Below are 21,420 nucleotides of genomic sequence, written 5' to 3' on the forward strand. Positions count from 1 at the left end.
CCTTCCCTAACTCGCACCCCTTTCAGGGCGGACTAGGATGCTCTAGGAATTCTTTCTCAGCCTCCCGGAGGAAAGGGGGGAACCCCGTGGGAGTCCAGTGCGGTTTTGATCCTCGCCAGGTAGAGGGACGCTGCCCCAGCACGGGTGGCGAGCCGAGACCCCCTACGCCGCTTCCCTCCCGGAGTCGGGGAGGTGGGGGGAAGAGTAGAAGGAGCGAGCGGCGTCGCGAGGCGGGGCAGGGGGCGGGGCCTCCGAGACGCCCAATCCCCTTATTTCTCCGCCCCTTCCCCGCCCACCGCCCCCTTTCCACCAACGGAGCGCCGAGATGGGCGGCACCTGTCACGGCTGGCGTCCTGGGTACGATTTTGCCCCACCTTTTTTTGCTGCCTTCTTTCTTTCTTTTTTTTTTCCCCTTTCCCTTTTTTGTGAATGAAAAAAGGAGGTCGCGAGCGGTCCCTGGGACTGCGGCGCTAGGCGTCTTCGTGGCCGCGCCTTCGGAGCGGGCCCGGGCGCGTAGCAGTGGCGGCCTCGCCACTCTAGCCCACTCCTGCTCGCCGCCTCCAGCCTCCGCAGCCAGAGGACCGTTGGCGGCGGCGCGGCCCAGTCGCGGAGGTCGGAGCGGCCGGCCAGCTGCCCGGCTCCGGCGCGCCTCCATGACACGGGGCGCCGGGGGCGCGGGGAGATGCTGATCCGGAAGAGGCAATGGCTGCAGTGCCGCGCGCGTGGCCGCTCCCTGCCCGCCGTCCGGCCCGGGCTTCTCTGTAAGAGTTTTTGATCTAACGCGAACCGGGTACGGAACCTGAGCGGCAGCAGCGCGACGGCGCCGGCATCGTCCTAACTTGCACGCGCGGAGTGACCCCAGCCATTTCACTAAAATGAGCGTGCTTAGCAGGAAGAGATGTGTTCCTTACACTAGAAATTACCCCGTCACATGTAGCGGTGTAAGTAAATGATTAATTTCTGTTATGGCTGGGTTGCAAGCAGCCTCTGGAAACGCGCCGCTTCCCCGCTCTGCGTCCTCCCGGGCCCTGTCTGCGCCCCTCCTGACTTCCCTTGGGCTTCCGCTCTTGCCTGGGCTATAGCTTCGGCTGCTGGGGTCTTAGCGGGCGGGGGACTAACATTTTCTTGGTTTATCTAGGGAAGGGAAGATGACTTGATTGCCGTGGCGTGTCGTGGCCTTCCCCCTTCCCCATTTAAAATTTTTAAAAAATTTTATTTTGTATGTGTGTGCAGAGCAGCGTGCAGGAAAAAAGGTCCAGAGTGGTGGAAATGTTTCCGTTAAAAACCAATGGAATGTATTTTGCTCGCTGTTCTGGAGATGTTTCTTTCAACACACTCCATTGCAGTCTGTGCGTCTGAGTTCTGGCAAACTACTGGGAGAAATCCTTAGGGCTGTTTGTTGATGTTTGAAGAGGCTTATTCTGTGTTTAGGCTTGCATTTTTTGTTAATATGACCATTCAGGATCCCTTTGGGCCCCGCTGCCCATCGGGCCTGTGGAGGGATTCATCTCTTTGCCTTCCCCCATGTTACAATGTCAGTGGCCTCTTTTAATTGGAAGGCCACCCTCTCTGCTTTTCTCTTCCTGATCGTATACATCCTCCTTGATTTTTACCTTCATTTTCAAGATATTTTGTATTTTGTGTAAGATGCAGGATGTGGGATATTGGTTGCTAGGAGACAAAGCAGGCTCCCAGGGAGATTCTGTTGTTTCCTTGACAACCAGACTAGGGCAGCTACAGATGAACAAGCCTCCTATCAGCTGTGGGAGGGAAAGAGGGGCTTTTCTGGGCTCTGCAAAGAGTGTGTGTAGGTGTGTGGGTGTGGGACTGGGAGCCCGTGAGTGTTGCAGCTAATCTGAGCACACCTTTCATTTTGGCCTGTCCTGAGTTCAAAGAGCTGGGAGAGCAGTGGGCAGGAGGCTGTTTTTGGAGAAGGGAACAGGGATTGTGGGTTGGGGTGGGAAGGGAACACCTACGTGACGCTGGAATCATTGAGGGAAAGGAGTGGCCTGGGGGTCGTGATAGCCAGGGCAGGGTGGCGAGGAAGCCGTAGCGTACGGAGGTTGGCCAGGAGGCTCAGAAGGAATGGGGATGAGGCAATTGTGCAGAAAAGTCTAGAGTCATTGAAGGAGAGAGTGCTAGAAGGAAAGGGGAAGTTGAGAAGCTTACTGAGTGGGCTGTGCCGTTGTACATAAGCGGTGATACAGTAAAGTAGCAATATTCTTGAGCAAAAATTACATTACTGTTGGCAATGGCACCATATCTCCAGTACAGGTCCTTTTAAAGACAGGCCTGATTAGACTAAGAGTTCTGCTGGCTTAATTGGGCCAGTGTGTATCTTAAAGAGAGATATAATTACACATATAGATATGTAATCCAGCATTATATAATACCACATTACATAAGAAGGCAAATACCTCCTTTCGGCCCAGGCTCTCTTGGCATGGATTTACCAAGATTCAGGAGACTTTCTCCGGGAGCCCTCATACCCATTTTCCAGAAGGGCAGATTGAGGCCCAGACGAGTGAAGTGATTTGCCCTTTCCCAGATCTGACAATGAAGTTTGCCAGTCAGGCAGCCGGCACAGGCGTGGAGTGGGTGATGATGATAAAAATCAGGAGGAGGTCAAAGGACATGCAGGAGAAGGCCTCAGGGGCAGCTGGGGAACGAATGGGGAGGGGCTGCTCAGCTGGAGCTGCACCCAGCAGGTCTGCTGGCTAAACTCACAGCACAGTGTCGCTCTCCTGCTTGTTGCTTAGCTGTCCCCTACTTAACCATAGAGGTGCATAAGGTGTGCCTGAGTGTTTGAGTCATAGACTCGATGATCTTGGACCAGCACTGAACTGCTCTGCTGGTGTTCTGACATCCTCCTCGCCATCCAGCTGCTCCTGGATGTAAGAACCGATGTGCCTGCTCCGTACCTCCTCATCCCCCCCTTCTGCCTACACACCTCCGTGCTGCTGGAATCTGAATTCGAGAAAGAAGTTCTGTGGGCTAGTAGGTTTTTCTCTTTCTCCTACAGCTGCATGTATTTGTATTTGGGATTCTATCTGTTTTGTTCTTCCATCCATAAAACAGAAACCACAACCCAGAAGATTCCTCCTAGCGCCAACACATCCTCCCCACTGCCTGACTTGAGACCAGGAGCTGTCAACATGGGGTTCCCGGTCCTCAGTTCAGGAGAGAGAGCAGCGGGGAGGCAAGATGGTCGGTAGAATGGTGGTTGCTTGCTGGGGAGGGCGAGCAGGGGCAGAGGAAGGAGAAGGAATGAGGCAGACAGTTGCGCTGGAGACTGGCGGGGGGTGGGGGGGAACCTGCACGGAGACCCCTTGTTGTTTAGATCCTGTAAAATTCCAAGGGGGAGACGCTTGTCTCATTGAAAAGTCCTTGCTGTACTTTTTGCTTAGGTGGCTGAGATGCATCTACTCGAGCAAATCCCAGTTGCCATCGTTACTTGGATATTTCAGGTCTGCATTCCTGCCTGCTGGCATCCAGTTACAGCCCAGCATGGTGGCCTGACTCCTGGGCTGGATGGCTCAGCAGTGAGGGTGCCTGGGCAGCCTCCAGGACTCCTCTGAGCTCAGCCTTCCTTGGCCTAGGAAGGATTCCTCCAAATTGCTCCAACCCCCAGCTGACTTCAGGTGCACAGGGAATGTGAGCAGGGGCAGGCCAATGACCCTGGCAAAACCACGCTTCCGAGTAACGCCCGCATCTACCCCTACCCTCTCTCTTCCACTCTTCCAGGAGGTGGATGCCAACTGGGAGGCTGCCAGCAAGAGCCCCTTCAAGCCGAGGGCCCCCTCCTGGTGACAGCTTTTTAAACACTGACATGACATTTTGACTACAGAAGGGACTTCTGTTTGTTAATCTGAGCAATCCCTCTCTGTGGGTGGGCAAGCCACTTCCTCTCTACCCAACACAGAAGGAAACTAAGGCAAATATTTGCCCAGAAATTCAGGCCCAAGTTTCTGACTCTCTGCTTCCCCATTACCCATGCAGTCAAGTTAGCGAGCATCCTTCCAGGGTTGCCAGTGTCTGGGGGCTTCCAGCCTGAGAATACTCCTCCCCAGGAAGGAGAAGTATGGAAAGGAGCGTATCTCACTTCCCCTGAAACTGGATGCAGGATGCTTGGAGGGTAGGCCTGGGTAGGGGATGGGAAGGCCCACTGGTCTATTAGCCGTGGGGTGTATCATCCCAGGCCCGTAGTTACCCCCACTGCCATCTCAAAACGGGGCCTGCTGCTGAGTGAGCCACGTAGGCAACGGGACAGACCCAGAGGAGGAGAGGGGAGGCCTGTGGACTGCTCGGGTGCATGCAGAAGCCCCCTCAGCCCCAAGAGCCTGGGCTGAAGGACTCTGGCATCTCCATAAAGGGGGCCGGGGTTGAAGGATAGCCATGGGCAGGCTGGGGCTTGGAAATCCACAACCAGAGAGGGAGAGGGACAAAGGTGGAGGCCAGGAGAGCTGCTGCCCAGCGTTGACAAGTCCATTAAATTTTAAAGCGGCCCTGCCCTCGGGCATGCTGGGAAGGGGTGGGGACCTGGCCGTGACTCCGCTTCTCTCAGCTGTTTGTTGTTCTGCTGCCACAGCCCTGCTGGCTGGAGAAGGAGCGCGGATGATGACTGAGCTTCCTAGGCAGACACTTCTCTTCCCGGGAGGGTGGGGACTGGCCCTGGGCAGACTCCGCCTTGGTATCGCTCTCAGGCGTCCCCCCCATCCCGAAGCCCCAGCGGAGGATGGCGGCAACAGGAGGGAGACCAGAGGTTCACCTGGTGGAGCTGCGCCTCTCAGCCTGAAGGGGCTCCCGTCTCCTCGGCCCCTGCAGAGCTCTTGGCCAGAAAGCCGCCCGCTCCTTCCTCCTCCTCTCCGCTCCGATGCTTGGAGAGGGGGCAGCCCTGGCTGAGGAGAGCAGCTGGCCCCGGCCCTCCAGGGGCTGGCATGCATAGCTGTCTTCACCGCTTCTCTCCTCTCCCTCAGGTCCCAATTAATGGATTCTGACATGGATTATGAAAGGCCAAACGTAGAGACCATCAAGTGCGTGGTAGTGGGGGACAACGCTGTGGGCAAGACCAGGCTCATCTGTGCCCGGGCCTGCAATGCCACCCTCACCCAGTACCAGCTGCTAGCCACCCACGTGCCCACAGTTTGGGCCATCGACCAGTACCGGGTGTGTCAGGAGGTAAGGCTGGGCGTCCGCGCCGCGCATCTGGGCTTCCTCCCCAGGGATCACTCCAAACGGGGCCTGTGCCTAGCTCATGGAAGCCCCTTAGGGGTCGGGTGGAGGCAGCTGAAGAGCAAGGAGCCCTGGGAGGGAGGCCTGAGAGGAGTGCCCCCCTCCAGGGGAGGGGTCCTTGGCCCTTTGTGTTTTGCACGGCTGAGCTGGTGCCTGGGGCGTAGCATCTTGTGTAATCATAGCCCCCAATAATGGGGAGCCCTGAAGGGGGAAAGGGGTGGTGCTTTGGAGAGATGAGAGCTGGCGGTAGGGAAGAAGCTGCCAGCTAACGATACCAAAAGATCAGAGGCTTGGAAGTGTCCAATTGGCAGGTACAGTTGGGAACAAGGGCAGGCTCCCTGAGAGATCCCGTCCACTGCCGTAACGGTCTGCCCTCTGAGAGTCTCTCACCTCCTGGCCAGCTCTTGTTAGTGAGTCTGCAGAGATGGCACCTGGATGAAGGTGTTTTAAGGCACACGTTGGGAGGCACTGGCTGTCCCTCCAGCCCCCATGTTGCAGGACCCTCAGGAGTGAGCAGGCATGCAGGGCCTCCAAGAACCGTTGCCCTAGATTCCTGTCCCCCTCCCTGCCCCCACAGGTGCTGGAACGTTCCCGAGACGTGGTAGATGATGTCAGCGTGTCCCTCCGCCTCTGGGACACCTTTGGAGATCACCACAAAGACCGTCGCTTTGCTTATGGGAGGTAGGGAAGGCCCCCGGCTGCCTGCGGGGAGCCAAGTGGATGGCTTTTCCCTGCTTTCCCCGAGGTATGAAGCGCCTCTGTGACCCTGAGCCTGGCAGGAAGGAGTGCAGAAAGCAGCACGGGCAGACCCGTGAGGGGGCGGCAGCCTGGGTGGCTTGCGATCAGGACGCCTGGTTTGAGTCCTACCCTGTTAAGCAGTGGCTCTGGGACTCTGAGCAATTAGGAGAGCTGTTCTGCTGTTCTGAGATGAGTTTTCGCAGATGAAATGGTAAAAAGTGGTCATTTCTAACTCACAAGAGAGCTGTGAGGTCAAAACAAGAGTCTTTGGAAGCTCTAAAATGCTAAGTTAGGGGTGCATAAACTAGAGGTTCTATTATTACACGTTTTGGGTAAGATCGTGTGAGCAGATCCATATGACAGACGTGGGACTGCAGTGTAGGGGGTGCAGGCGGGTATGTGTGTTCTCCCTCGTTCCAGGGGCAGGTAACCTACCACTAGCTTTCTTTGCCTGTAACCTCACTCTCCCACCGCCAGATCCGATGTGGTGGTTCTGTGCTTCTCCATTGCCAACCCCAACTCCCTCCACCATGTCAAGACCATGTGGTACCCAGAAATCAAACACTTCTGCCCCCGAGCACCTGTCATCTTGGTGGGCTGCCAGCTGGACCTGCGCTACGCCGACCTGGAGGCTGTCAATAGGGCCAGGAGACCCTTGGCTAGGTAGGGGGTGCTGGGGCCTAGGGAGGGGAAGGTGGCAGATGGGGTGCGGGGCGTGTCTCCAGGCTTCCTGCTCAGTCCTGAGGGAATCCACTAAGCCTCACATCTCTCCCTCCATTTGAAGCGAGCTCATGTAGGGAGACAACAAGAGTTCTCATTCTTTCATTCATCCATCCATCCATCCATCCATCTATCCATCCAGCTATCCATCTGTTACACTGAGTGGGCCATACTGGGCTAAGCATCACGAGGAGAGAAGGAGAGGGAGTCTTTGCATGAAAGGAGCTTATAATCTTGCTGGGAGGTGAACTTGATAGGTGAACATGTTAAAAACCAACGTGGAATGTTGCATGTTAATTGCCAGACAGGTGGTTATCGCTACCACTGTTTTGAGCTGGGGAGATCACCAGGGCCTGGCATAGATATGGAGGGCTTCCTGGAAGAAGAGGCGATTGGAAGTGAGCCTTGAAGGACTAGTAGGATTTAGCGAGACGGAGGAGAAAGGGAGTGGAAATGAGCAGGGCAGGAATGGGTCTTAGGACACAGATCCTGAGCAGAGACCCTCCAGCCTGGTGAAAAACAGACAGGCGCTGGAGAGCTACCTCTCCCTGCCCCCACTCTCTACCACCAACATGAATTTGGCTTCCCTTCTTGAACCTGCCAGGCCCATCAAGCCCAATGAGATCCTTCCCCCGGAGAAGGGTCGGGAGGTGGCCAAGGAACTGGGCATCCCCTACTACGAGACCAGCGTGGTGGCCCAGTTCGGCATCAAGGACGTCTTTGACAACGCCATCCGTGCAGCGCTCATCTCCCGCCGGCACCTGCAGTTCTGGAAGTCCCACCTCCGCAATGTGCAGCGGCCTCTGCTGCAGGCACCCTTCCTGCCCCCCAAGCCGCCTCCCCCCATCATTGTGGTGCCCGACCCCCCCTCCAGCAGCGAGGAGTGCCCCGCCCACCTCCTGGAGGACCCACTGTGCGCGGACGTCATCCTGGTGCTGCAGGAGCGTGTGCGCATCTTTGCCCACAAGATCTACCTCTCCACTTCCTCCTCCAAGTTCTACGACCTGTTCCTCATGGACCTGAGTGAGGGGGATCTGGGGGGCCCCTCAGGGTCAGGGGGCCCCTGCCCGGAGGACCACCGGGGTCACCCTGATCAACACCACCACCATCACCACCACCACCACGGCCGGGACTTCCTGCTTCGGGCAGCCAGCTTTGATGTGTGCGAGAGCGTGGAGGAGAGTGGGGGCTCCGGGCCCGCTGGGCTCCGGGCTTCAACTAGCGATGGGATCTTACGGGGCAATGGGACAGGGTACCTGCCTGGGAGGGGTCGAGTGCTATCTTCCTGGAGCCGAGCTTTTGTGAGCATCCAGGAAGAGATGGCAGAGGATCCACTGACTTATAAATCCCGGCTGATGGTGGTGGTGAAAATGGACAACTCCATCCAGCCGGGGCCCTTCCGGGCTGTTCTCAAGTACCTGTACACAGGGGAGCTGGACGAGAATGAGCGGGACCTTATGCACATCGCCCACATTGCTGAGCTGCTCGAGGTCTTTGATCTGCGCATGATGGTGGCCAACATTCTCAACAATGAGGCCTTCATGAACCAGGAGATCACCAAGGCCTTCCACGTCCGCCGGACCAACCGGGTTAAGGAGTGCTTGGCAAAAGGCACCTTCTCAGGTACGGAACGTGCTTAGGAGCTGATGTCCAGAAGGCGGGGGAGTTCCCTCCAGGAGCCTTCTGAGGTCCACGTAGCATTCTAAGTCATCTCAGCTGCTGATGTCCTGGAGATGCAGTGGCTCTGCCCCTGAAGCCCAGCGTCCCCAGCCTGAGAGCGTGGTCACATTGTGCTTCACAGCCTGTGGCTCGGAAGGAAGCAGGTTGTCTGGGCGCGCTGTTGACCCTTGGGGTTGGGTGTCCCACGTTCTTTCCCACGTGCTCACGTGATGCCTCTTCTCCGCCCGGACAGATGTGACCTTCATCCTGGATGACGGCGCCATCAGCGCCCACAAGCCCCTGTTGATCTCCAGCTGTGACTGGATGGCTGCCATGTTTGGGGGGCCGTTTGTGGAGAGTTCCACCAGGGAGGTAAGGCTAGGATGGGAACGGTTGGGAAAGAGAGGGACTTACTCCCTTCCCATCTGAGGCATCTGTCACTTAATGGTACTTTCCCCAGCCTTGACTGTGTGCTCGTCACTGAGTGATGGGCCCGAGAGAAGTTTATGAGATGGTTCCCACAGCCAAGGACTTTCCAGTATACCAGGCTAGGGAAATACGGTAACATCTTAACTCTACAGTTGAGAAGACACTTTCGATTCGTTGTCTTATATTGTCTCACACGAGACTCTTATAGCGTAGCCTTCCACTTCACGTGTAAGGAAAGTGAGGACCTGAGAAGTTAAGCGACTCATGCAAAGCTCTGTAAGTAGAAAGGAGAGGGTAGGACTTGAACTCAAGACTTCTGATTCCTTGGCTGTATACATTGTACCTTGCTTTCTCCTGGACACACGTGAAATAACTAGAAAAATATGCAGTCTGTCCCAAACTGAATCCATCACTGTTTTTAAATGTAGGTTTTATTATAATTGAGGTATGGTGAAGCCAACAGATCGGGCAAAAACTGCCATTAAAAAGATAGATTGTTATACTCACAGATCTCAATGGGAGGGGCACACACAGCGTCTGGGGACATGCAGGGAAGCACCAGGTTGGGTCATGCGGCAGAGGGAGTAAGGGGGACTGTGGGCAGGAGCCTTTATTGTCTCTTCCCTGGGAAGGAAGAGGTGAAGCAGGGTAAACAGGCTTAGGGTTGGCTAGTTTGAATAATTTCATCAGGCTCTGGGGCATAGGGGCTGTCCTGAGTCATCTGGTACCTGGCCCTGGGGTACTTAGGGCAGGGGGAGAGTGGCCTGGAGTGTGAGAGCAGATGAAGGCGACACCTGGGGGTGTGGGCTCTGGATTGTTTGGTTTGCATATGAAAGGCATGATCTCAGGGGAGGCCTTCATTATCTCTAGGAAGTCTCTCTAGGGTGAGCAAGGCCCCAAACTGCAAAGCATCAGAATACAGAAACTAGAAAGAAACACTTCATGCCATCACCCTTCCCTTAATCAGGGCCACTCCAACCCCCTGTTCTCACTGATACCGCTGCTTTCTTGGGCACCTAGACTGGAAACACAGAGTTGGAAGGCGCCTATCAGTGTGTCCTTAGAAATACCCTCTTCAGTCTGTTCTCTCAAGTCTGTTCTCGCCTTTCCATTCTCCCAGCCAAGCCGAGCAGCCCAGGCCATGGCCCTGTTCTCCATCTTCTCTGAACTCCTGCAACATTGACTGTCCATCACTCAGCCTTGCAATTAACAAGGTCCTTCTTTGTGCAGTGACTTCAAGTTCTGAGGGTCCACACCCCGTTTCCCCAGCTGGTTTGTGGTTTCTCTTGAGTGTAGGGACTAGGTCTTTTACTTCTGCTGAGTACCCTCCTCAGCGCTGGTCCCTTAGTCAGTGCTCAGCAAACACTTGAATGAAAAGCTAGACGAAGAACAGTGCAGCAGAGCGTCCTATGATACAGAATAGGGATTTCCTAAAATTTCTGGGAAGGACGTCCTTCCGGCAGGCGAAGTGGAGGGGTTCAGATTTGAGTCGTCTGTGCTCCTTGAAGCGTGAGTTGGGTTGGGATGTGCAAAAGTGTGAGGCTGGGGACTCTCCAAAGCCGCGGGGCCCACCACTACCACAGAAGCAGCTGTAAAGCTCCAGCAGATCCCCAGTGTAGCCTGGAGAGGCCGGCGTCTGATGAGAAAGCAGTTTTTGTGTTGGTTCTGCTCTGAAGAGATCCCAGAGGCCCAGAACAGCAGCTTCAAGCAGACCGGAGACACCAGCTGATGTCTGCTTTGCTCATTCGCATCCCACTTACACTGCTCCCTGAAGGGCTGGGAGGGGCTGGTGCAGGGGACCAGAAGGACTCCTTCACACACCCTCCAAGCCGGAAGGATGCTAGCAAGAGTCCAGGTCCTTTTAAAAGCTGTTGGAGAGCTTCCCTGGTGGCGCAGTGGTTGAGAGTCCGCCTGCCGATGCAGGGGACACAGGTTCGTGCCCCGGTCAGGGAAGATCCCACGTGCCGCGGAGCGGCTGGGTCCGTGAGCCATGGCCGCTGAGCCTGCGCGTCCGGAGCCTGTGCTCCGCAACGGGAGAGGCCACAGCACTGAGAGGCCCGCGTACCGCAAAAAAAAAAAAAAAAAAAAAAAAAGCTGTTGGAGCCCTGCTCATAGGTGCTCAGCAGCTGGGCTCAGCACAGGCTGTTGCTGTGGGAGACCAGCCTTTGGGGAAGGGGGGTTCTGAGCAGGTCCAGGGGCCGCGAAGGGGTGGCTGCCTGGAGTAGCCCAGCTAGGTGGGCCAGAGTCTTCTGAGTTCCTCGGAACTGAGTTACTCTTTCCCTAAAGCTGGACCTCACCGCAGCCTGCTCTATCCCTTCCCACCCGCAGGTGGTGTTTCCTTACACGAGCAAGAGCTGCATGAGGGCCGTGCTGGAATACCTGTACACCGGCATGTTCACCTCCAGCCCCGACCTGGACGACATGAAGCTCATCATCCTGGCCAACCGCCTCTGCCTGCCACACTTGGTCGCCCTCACAGGTAACTAAGCTCCGGGGCCTCCCGGGAGGAGGAGTCGGGGACCCCCAGGAGCCGTGATTTCTTCTCTCACCTGTCTCCTCCTAGGGGACAGGCCATGAGCACCCAGGGAATACGTTTACATAAAGTGAAACACGTCGGTGCGTACTGGGGTTTGGGTGAGGACATGGATGTAAAGAAACATGTGAGAGGGGCGCTCGGTGGGATCACCTTACAGGCTCTCTCCAGAGGGCATCTTGGCCCAGCAAAGTGGTCTCCAGCAGACGCCAGGGCCCGGTGTTCTTATTAGCTTGGCCGAACTCATGCAAGCTTAAGAAGTCGAAAAGAAAAGAACACGTTCCTCATCTCTCCCCTTCCTCCTTCCTTTCTTTTTCCTTCTCCTTCTTCTCCTTTCCCTCTTCCTCCTTCTTCTCTTCCACCTTCACTTTCCCTTTCTTCTTCTAGAAATAAGACAGCAAACATTGACCTGCCGCTCCTAATTCCTTGATTCCTTGTAGATCCTGAGAGCTCGAGCTCAGCTTTCAGGATGGACCAACCTCAGAGATGGGTTGGAGCAGGGACTGAGGCAGGAGGGAGACCAAGGTGCAGGAGCTCGGGGTCCAAGGGCTGGAGGAGAGATGCCGCCATCCCGGTGAGGGGTGTCTGGGGTCTGCTGATGTTGGAGTCGACATTTGCATTGCGTTGGTGTCGGCGTTGCTACCTGTACTGGTGTTGATGTCGAGGTTAGTATTCTTGGGCGGGTCAGGGGGCAGAGAGCAGGGCCTCAGATACTGAGTTGAGGTTCAGGGAAGGACCCGGTGTCAGAGCTGCTGGGGCCCTGGGCAGACGATCAAGGCTGGGACTGAGCTATGAGGGAAGCAGTGATCCCATGATGAGAAATGAGTTGGAAGCTGGGACGTGGTCCCAGGAAGAAGGGAGAAATCACTGATCAGAACCACATGTGAAGAGCTGAGCCTTACCATTCAGGAGCTCAACCCCCTCTGCAGAGGGAGTCCAGGGGCCACCAAGGGCTTCAGGGCAGGGAGCGAGAGACAGGCTTCTAAAGCTTACAACTGAAGAATTCCCCGGCGGGCCAGTGGTTGGTTAGGACTCCGCACTTCCACTGCAGGGGGGCACGGGTTCAATCCCTGGTTGGGGAACGAAGATCCCGCATGCCACACAGTGTGGCCTGTAAATAAATAAATACATAAATAAATAATAAAGGTCAGAGCTGCAACAATATGTCATCCGTGAAAAAGTGCTGCGGCCTTCCCAGAGCACAGAAAACCGTCCAAACGCTTAGACCGAGTAATTCAACGTTCGAAAGGCTATCGACAAAGAAATGACCCACGTAAAAAAAAACGTATAAAGGTGTTTAAGTTTCTTTCATCATGGCAGGCGATCAGATACAAGTCAAATAGACACCATCGGTTAAGCACACATGGGTAATTTTCACAAGGTAGCGATGAAAAATGTTAATCACTGCTGCGTGGAAAGGCTTCTAGAGAATAACACTGAATGACTTTTCCAGTGAAATGCGCCATACGTGCAAGAAACATATTTAAAAAATGCGTTGTGTATGTACCTTGTCAAGGATCAGTGGAAAATGCCAGGTATGGTGTAGTAAGTGGTGCTTTGTGTTTAGTGATATATGCTTCCTATGAAGTTATTAATTCAAGCTTAACATTTTTTTTAACATTTATTTATTTATTTGGTTGCACTGGGTCTTAGTGTGACAGGTGGGCTCCTAAGTTATGGCACGTGGGCACCTTCGTTGCGGCTTGCCGGCTCCTTAGTTGCGGCTTAGCAGTGGCATGTGAACTCTTAGCTGCAGCATGCGTGTGGCATCTAGTTCTCTGACCAGGGGTCGAACCCGGGCCCCCTGCATTGGGAGCGTGGAGTCTTAACCACTGCACCACCAGGGAAGTCCCAAGCTTAAATTTTTTTTAATGTTAAATATAACACAAATACACATAATATATGGTCAGCTTAATGAAGTATTACAAAGCAAAGGGACCCTTGCCGGCCATACCAGAAGCCCTTCACCTGTCCCTCCCAACCACAGGCCCTTCCCCCGTCCCCAGGAGGAACCACTCTGCCTATTACTCTTTTTTATGGTCTCACTTCCTTACACTTCCTCATAGTTTTATCATCCAAATGTGCATCCTTCAACACTATAGCATGATTTTATTTTTTATATATCCTTTACGTTTTTTCTTTTTTAATCTCTAAGTACCTTGTCCATGAAAAAACTTTCCCTTGCAATTTGTTGGAAAAACCCCACTGATCTAGGAAATCTAGATTTTTTTTACTGATTGCGTTTCTATAGTACACCATCTTTCCTGTAAACTGGCCATCGGATCTAGAGGCTAGATCGGATTCACATTCAGTTTTCTTTCGGTAAGACTACTTCATACATTGTTTCTCTTTTTCATCAAGAAGCATAGACTGTCTGCTTTTCTCTCTCTTTGTGACGTTAGCAACCATTGAATGTCATTGCCTGGATCCATTAATTTATTAGGTGTTGTGAAATGGTAATATTCCAATTCAGTCATTTTTTTCTTTATCTGTTGGAACACTTCTAAAAAGAGAGAAACTTGCCCTCACCTACCGTTCATTTACCCAGTGGTGTAGTTCATGTAGAGCAGGCAGGTGAATGCTTGATTCTTTTATTTACCAGTTTTCAAGATACATTTGTTTTCCTATCATCCTTTGAGAGTGACCAGTTAGTTCCTTATTATTAAGTATGCTTATGAACTCTCAGATTTGAACATACTCAAATAACTGCAATTAGCTTTATGGAAGCTCAAATGGAAGCTTTATGGAAGCTCAAATACCCTACTGCTCCCTTAGCCTGTAGGAGTCTCTTCAAGTTGGCTGCAGAGTCTCTGAGCTTTCTGATTATCAGGAATGACAAGGTGTTCCAGGTTCCTCTTGTACATTTCCTGCCCCAGACCTGGAATCAGCCGTTTCTCTAAGGAGTCCTGGTTTCTTGTAGCTGGAAATGGGATTTCAAGGCTGCAATCTGTGCATTAGAGATGCTTTTGCTATTGGGATGGCTCTTGTTTCTAGGTCTTTTCCGTGGACTGAGCTGGGAAATATATTTTTAAAGATAAAATACTTTATGAGTTTAGAGTGATACAGTTAAAATTCAGGACTAAGAGTGTTTACTTCTTCCATAGAAACGTTTTAACATGAAATGCAAGGTCAGTACACAATTTGTTACAAAATTTAAATCAATACGAACAGCTTGGTTTAATCCTTAGTTCTAATTCATAGTTCTCAGCAAACCTGAGGTTTAATACCCTCTCCCGTCAGTTTCAGTGGCTGCTCTGGGGGGCGGGGGCTTTCACCCCACCCATGTAACTACTAGGTGCAACATACGTAGCTTGAAAAACCCTTTTAGGTGATTCTGATCTCCTTCACTTCCCACCTCCACTCCACCTGGAAAGTCTTGCTCTAATCCCAGTTTCCTCACTGGTAGCAGCAGACTTATATCTCCTGTGGCCTTTCCTGGCCTGTTGGGACTCACCCCTTTGCCCTGCGATGGGCCCCTGCCAGGGGGGCTAAGCAAGTACCTGTCCACTCCTGTGGTCCTTCAGCCCATTCCTGGCTGTGTGTGTGTCACAGAGCAATACACAGTGACCGGGCTGATGGAAGCAACTCAGATGATGGTGGACATCGATGGGGACGTCCTTGTGTTCCTGGAACTGGCTCAGGTAGGATGGCAGGGGAAGGAATCCCTCCAACATTCTCAGCTTTGGGCTCTGCCTGCCCATTTGGCCGCGAATGGGGAGGGGCTGGGAGGTGGTGGGTAGGAAGGGAACCCACTGTCAGACTTGGTTCCCTGAGTGGGCAGAGCCCATCTCATCCTCCAGGCCAGAGGATGCACCCTACCCCGCCAAGAGGAGAGGCTGGCCGTGGCGGGGGAAGGGACAGAGACTTCAGGAAACCGTAGGACAGGGGAGGGAAGCCCGGAATCGTGTATAGACGTGGTTGCTGCCTGCTGAGGTCATTTAAGGCACACTGAGGACTCTCCCTCTAAAATGAACTTCCCACCTCCATGTTCCCAAACAGGCAAGCAAAATCTCCCACACTGGCCCTCCGGGTGCCAGAAATTCTACCAGTAAAGATTAGTTTACGAAGTTAAAGCATGGCAGACACACCTGGGAAGTCAGTTTTCTAAGCCTGGTCGTCAGCACCTTAGTGCAGGCTGCTTCGGTCCCTGACAGCGGAGAGGACGAGGGGTCGTATCTGAGGAGGGCAGACACAGCAGGATGCCGCCACATAGGAATGTGGATTTCTGGGGCTGCCGGGGACAGGTCGGAGGTGAGGTGGTGGTCGTGACAGTGCCAAGGAGCAAATCCAGCATCATTCCCTTGTGGTCTTGTGTGGCCTTGCCTCTCGAGGCACCTCTCGAGTCTTTATGACTTCAGGGCCTTTGCCCACCTGTGCCAAAGCTTTGGCTCTGAAGGCAACTGTAGATGTCTGTGTGCAGACCCCGCCCCTGGGGTCCCAGCACAGACGCGTTCCCGTCTGTTCCCAGTTCCACTGCGCGTATCAGTTGGCTGACTGGTGTCTCCACCACATCTGCACCAACTACAACAACGTGTGTCGCAAGTTCCCACGAGACATGAAGGCCATGTCCCCAGGTGAGCACCCCCGGCTGCACCTGTGCTCCTCCGTCTGCTTGGGTCCAAATCTCTGACCTGACCCCAGGGCACCCGGAGACTGCCAGAGACCCTTGGGCGTAACTTGACCTTGTGGGTGGGGAGCAGCCTGCAGAGGTGCATCCGGCCAGGCAGAGGGGGGCCCCGGAAAAGTGCTGGCGCAGAGGGCAGGGCTCCCTCGGGGACCCTGGGCAACTCACTTCGCCCCTCTGGGCTTCTGTTCCTCCTAAGTACAGTCAGACCAGAGTTGGTATTTTTCAGACCTTTTTGGATCAGACTCCACAGTAAGCAGTACATTTTACCTTGTGACCCCAGTACACATATAGAAAAATACCTCAATTGTTTTTAATGCTACTCATGACCCATGACATTAATTTCATAACCTAGGAATGGGCACAAGTCCCAGCCTGGGCAGCACAGGTCTGGGTATCCTCTGGGATCCCTGCAGCTTGGCCTCTGCTTAATTGACGTCTCAGGTCCTGGGGCCCACAGGAAGCGCATGGGCTCCAGGGAGAGGTGTCGCTGGCCTCCCCGAGTTCCTGCCGCTCCGTCTTGAGGTCTTCGCTGGGCGCCCTCCACTCTGCTGTGACCCCCTCCCCGCTGGCAGCTTCTCGCTGTACGCTGCCAGTTCTCCCACCCCCATTCTCTCCTCTTCACCCTTCTAGCATTTTCTTTCTAAAGCACAGCTCCAATCGCATCACTCCCCCGGTTCCAAACTCCCGTGGTGCTCCCCCGGCCTTCCAGAATAGGTCCAAACCCCTCAGTCCAGGCTTCCCTCCCGTCTGACCTCCTGCAACACCCCCATCCCCACTTGCCTTGGAAACCTCAGCCCTGCCGCCACCTCTGCTGTCACCCCAGCCAAGCCGCGCATCTTCTTGCCGACAGCTTTGCTTGCCCTTTCTCCCCCATACTTTGCCTCAGCCTGCTTTATTCTCAGCACACACTAAAGCCCTGTGGGGATCTTCCCTCTGTCTTTGAAGAATAACACAAGTGGGAACGCCTTTCCCCGGCACGTACCGTCAGCCCCACTCCCTGGGCACCTGACTCTCTTTAGGGGGCTCTGTGAAGGGATGTGGTCCTTGCAGGACCGAAGGCCGTCTGCGGGCCCCGTGGCAGCAGGGCAGGGGTGGGAGTCCCTCTTGCCCCTTCTCCTGACATCCTCCTCGTCAAACCCTACTGCGTTCTGCTCCAGAAAACCAGGAGTATTTTGAGAAGCACCGGTGGCCGCCTGTCTGGTACCTGAAGGAGGAAGACCACTACCAGCGGGCCCGGAAGGAGCGTCAGAAGGAGGACTATCTCCACCTGAGACGGCAGCCCAAGCGGCGCTGGCTGTTCTGGAACAGCCCTTCCTCGCCGGCCTCTTCAGCCACCTCCTCGTCCTCCCCATCTTCCTCCTCGGCTGTGGTCTGAGATGCTGCCACCCTCTTCTGACCCCGCTGCTGTTGCCCCCACTTGTTCTTGCCCCTTGGCTCTTCTGCATCGCCCCCTCCACCTTCCAGGGACAAAGGACTCACATAACCGGGACCCTACGGGGAGGAGCTGCTCTCACCACCCAGCATAGCTCAGCAGAGAGAGGAAGGAGCCGGGCCTCGTGGGTCGGAACAGGCGCCCGGGGAGAGGTCCCGATTCCACAGCAGGGCAGGAGACGGCTCCTGGGAGGTGGGGAGCGGGGAAAGGGCTGAGGGCTGTGGCCTCTGGTCTCTGAGTTGGAGAGCCCTAGAATCCAAGGGAAACTCTCCCAGCCGTGAGGCCGTGTGTCTTGGTCTGCGGAGGCAGCCTCCTCCCCGTGAGCGGCCGTGAGCAGGCAGGGTCCTACCTCCGTTGATCGTGTGTTTGCATCAGTGGACTTAGAGGGTTGCAAATGTTCTGTGGGCATTTGCACGTGGACCCTACTCAAATCCTCACTGGAGAAGTCAGGGTAGAAATTAAGCCTTCAGAACCCAACTCAAGGTTTCCACCCTGGGGTGCGGCTGCCAGAGGCCGCAAGTGGAAGACTGGCCCTCTGCCAGCATCCCTCCCAGGGCTGTGGGCATCCAGGCCCGAGAAGGGCGGCAGAGGTTGCTTAGAGCTGCAGGCCTAGAAGCAGCGCCTCTTGGTGCAATGAGAAACTTCTTTCTCCACCCTCCTTCACCACTCAGATTTGGAGATGGAAACGAAAGGAAACAGCTGGAACAGGGGGAGAGAAGGAAGGGAGTGATGGGGGCCTGGGTACAGCAATCCCATGCTCCTTTGGGCTCCTCCCCCTGCCTCTGGTTAGCACGGCTTCTCGTGGGGTGAATTTAGCAAAAAACCCCAAACAACAATGAACAGAATCACCACCAACAAAAATGTTGTCGCCTCTATCCCCTCAAAGGAAGAAAGACAGAAAAAGTCCCTGTATGGCTTACATTTCTATAAAGCCAAACAGGGTTCCCCATGTGGATGAGGCAACGGTTGAGGAGGTAGAATTGACTCCAGTGCTTTTCAGGAAAGCAGTGTCACCGGCTGTGACCAAGGACGCTCCGGCCCTGCTGTGACCCTGGGCAGCACGTTGCATGCCCTCAGCATGCTGGGGATGAGGTTTCGTGGGTGGGGAGGGTGGGCCCAGGAATCTCTGTGGCGTTGGAGCCATGCGTTCGCCCATCATGAGAATCAGGCTATCCTCACCTTCATCAGGTAACTCCATAACATATGAATGTGTTGGAGGGATGGGGTGTGGTAGGGGTCAAAGGTCAGGAGAAAGGCACTGACATGGAGAATAGGAGGCCCTGTAATGAAGGATCATAGCACATGGCCTCACTCAGTGCTGGCTCGTGATAAAAGGGAAGGAGAAAAAATGGAATTGAACAGGAGCGAAGCCAAGGTCAGTCCAGAGAAGAGGAGGGAGGAGACTGGAGGACTGGAGGATTAAGACGGTAGCTTTGGGGTCGCAACTCACCCTCTCCACATTTTCTAATCCTGATTCGTATTTCACTCCCCACACCCTTTGTAGATTTAGAAGACGGAGTCCCCCTGATGAAGGTGGAGCCAGAGAGACTGAGCTCCTGGCCTCAGAGCTCAGGAGTCACCTCGTCTAAGAAAGATGCTTTAGGAAGAGGAACTGGTTTTCGGTCCCAGGGCTCCACCACCAAGAGGCTGGCTTTAGGTCTGGGATAGAGCAAACCCAGAGACAGTGGAAACTCTGCATCAATTTTTTGGTGCCAAGACCTAGGGATTTGAAATTAAGTCCTCGTCAAGAGAAGGAGCAGGAGGTGGCAGGTCAAGCGGGTCTAGAGTGACTGTGCCCCGTGTTGTCGGAGCCCCAGACTTGGAGGCCATGGCTGCCTCCCCTCCAAGTCCTTCTCCAGGTGGCGGGCTGGGAAAGCAGACGTGTGCTGCCCTCTAGTGGCCGGTTAGCTCCTTGCCGCCGAGCTCGGGGCGAGCCTGAGGAGCAGTGGGCGGGGCAGAAGGGGAGCCTCCAAGGTGGGGGGTGCAGCTCTGCCCCCAGCACCTTCACTGTGGGGAGGGGGACAGAGGAGGGCCGGGGGGCCTCCCGGGAACTCTAGGTGGGTGGGGGAGCCAGGGCCTGAGGTCCAATGGCAAGGGAATTGGGGCTCCAAGAGGTTGCAGGGCCGAGCCACTGGGCCCACTGATGAGGATGCAGAAAGGCCAGCGGGGAGAGAAAGGGAAGGTGGCCTGGGAGTTGCAGGAGGCCCCAGGTGAGGGGTCACAGAATGACCCCAGCAAGCAGGGCCCCACCCCACTTCCCAGCAGCTCTGTCAGAGCCGGTCTGCACCTCTAGGGAGCCCAACAGGCCCAGGTGTGGCCCAGAGACATCACCTGCGGAGGCTGTGGGGAAGCTGGGCCAGGCTGGGGTCCCTCCCCCAGGGGAAGGGCAGGGAGGAGGGGCTGGATTCCAGTCCCCCAGGAACCTGGCGCCCGGAAATCCAGAGTCAGAGCAGGAGACACCCATGCAGGGCGAGCTTGTGCCCGAGGCATAAAAGGGGGAAGGATGGAGCAGGTCACACAGCAAGAACACACACCCCTGCACCCGGGTCACTCAGCACTGCTCCAGAGAACAGTAGGATGGGGGAGAACACACACACACACACACGCCTCTTTTTATATAAAATTGCATATTTAATTTGGTCATGAATTCATAAACACATGAATATTTTGTACCTAATGGCCTTTCTTGTATTGTTTGATATTTCCAACAAACTCTTCTGAGGTGGGAACTTCCAATGGAGAGGAGCATGAAAAGATACCCAACCACTAATGAAACACTTACTAAGTGCCTATCGTGGGTCAGGTGCTATTTGGACTGGATATAAAACAAAAAAGACAACTTCATGCTCTCATTCAGCTTACCTTAAATAAATAAACATGACAAACACTGACAAGGCTAATACTTTAGATGGGCACTTAAGGTAGTCCTCCAAGAAAGGAACAAGTGAGGTGAAACATGATTGGCAATAATTCATTTATTTCCCCCTCTGAAGATGAATGCAGAGTGTCCACAGATGCAACAGCAAAGGCAGGAAACGCCGGACTTCCAGGGAAGGGAGGGGCAGCAAAGTGTGACCTCTGGAAGGAACAGGGAAAGGGCTGCAGCACCAAGGCCACCGAGGCAGGACCCTTACCAAACTCCACTAGAACACCATGCCCTGAACATATCTAAATACTCAGCCAATTCTAGTTTGGGCCCAGCCATACCACTCTTGGACACACAAAGTTCTGAGATGGAAAAGACCAAAAACTTGAGAATGACTACTTCCATAACATTATCTTGCCACGACTGGAATACTACAGAGATAGGTGGGGTGGAAGGAGGGCTGAGGTGGTTACAAAATCTTTTTAAAAGTAAGAGAAAGTGGTCTACTGTCCCTCAGCGGAGGGTGCTGCCAGGCATGTTCCTTATTTAGGCAGAGCAGTCAAGTGAGGAAACCTCCCAGCAAGCGCTGGGAGGGGCAGATGGAGGAGAGGAAGAATCACAGAGGGAAGCCAGCTTGCAAGCCTTTATTCTCAAAACAAGATTGCAGTTGAGATTGACCAAGATAGCAGAGTAGAAAGACCCTGAGCTCGTGTTCTCTCACAGGCACCCAAAATTACAACTATTTGCAAAACAACCGTCGATGAAAAAGATCGGAACCTACCAGAATAGATCTTCTGCAACTAAAGACAAAAAGAAGGAACCACAATGAGATGGGTCGGAGGGGGCAGACTCACAGTGTAATCAAGTCCCATACTCCTGGGTGGGCAACCCACAAACTGGAGAATTATATTGCAGAGGTTCTTCCACAGGAGAGTTCTGAGCCCCACATCGGGCTCTTCAGCCCAGGGGTCCTGCACCAGCAAGATGAGCACCCAGAGCATTTGGCTTTCAAGGCATGCAGGGCCATTAATTTTGGGTGTCCCAAAGGACTGGGGGAAATAGAGACTTCACTCTTAAAGGGCACACATAAAATCTCATAAAATGCACCGCGACCTAGGGCAAAAGTAGTCATTTGATAGGAGCCTGGGCCAGACCTACTTGCTTGTCTTAGAGCACGTCCCAGA

At 54.3% G+C, this 21,420-nt stretch overlaps 1 protein-coding gene and 1 long non-coding RNA gene across 2 annotated transcripts; both read left to right on the plus strand.

Moving 5' to 3' along the window:
- Window positions 1-263: 263 nt before the first annotated feature.
- Window positions 264-18,464, plus strand: RHOBTB2 (Rho related BTB domain containing 2). Its single transcript, XM_060015164.1, has 10 exons — window positions 264-941; window positions 4,977-5,178; window positions 5,810-5,913; window positions 6,448-6,633; window positions 7,295-8,313; window positions 8,603-8,721; window positions 11,107-11,257; window positions 14,864-14,952; window positions 15,780-15,885; window positions 17,096-18,464. Exons 2-10 carry the CDS (start codon window positions 4,987-4,989, stop codon window positions 17,311-17,313), a joined length of 2,184 nt encoding a protein of 727 aa, XP_059871147.1. The 5' UTR covers window positions 264-941; window positions 4,977-4,986; the 3' UTR covers window positions 17,314-18,464.
- Window positions 18,465-18,489: 25 nt separating this feature from the next.
- Window positions 18,490-20,214, plus strand: LOC132427550 (uncharacterized). The gene is made up of 2 exons (XR_009519930.1): window positions 18,490-18,558; window positions 18,875-20,214. It is a non-coding gene; the product is annotated as an uncharacterized lncRNA (long non-coding RNA).
- The last annotated feature ends 1,206 nt before the right edge of the window (window positions 20,215-21,420 follow it).

This window comes from Delphinus delphis, chromosome 6, assembly GCF_949987515.2.
Source record: "Delphinus delphis chromosome 6, mDelDel1.2, whole genome shotgun sequence".
Lineage (NCBI taxonomy): Eukaryota > Metazoa > Chordata > Mammalia > Artiodactyla > Delphinidae > Delphinus > Delphinus delphis.

Bases quoted from the DNA above. Each gene is read 5' to 3' on its own strand.
- RHOBTB2 (XM_060015164.1), top strand. From the start codon at position 4,987: ATGGATTCTGACATGGATTATGAAAGGCCAAACGTAGAGACCATCAAG. The intron at 11,258-14,863 runs GTAACTAAGCTC...TGTGTGTCACAG, and splicing joins ACACTTGGTCGCCCTCACAG to AGCAATACACAGTGACCGGG. The intron at 15,886-17,095 runs GTGAGCACCCCC...GTTCTGCTCCAG, and splicing joins CATGAAGGCCATGTCCCCAG to AAAACCAGGAGTATTTTGAG.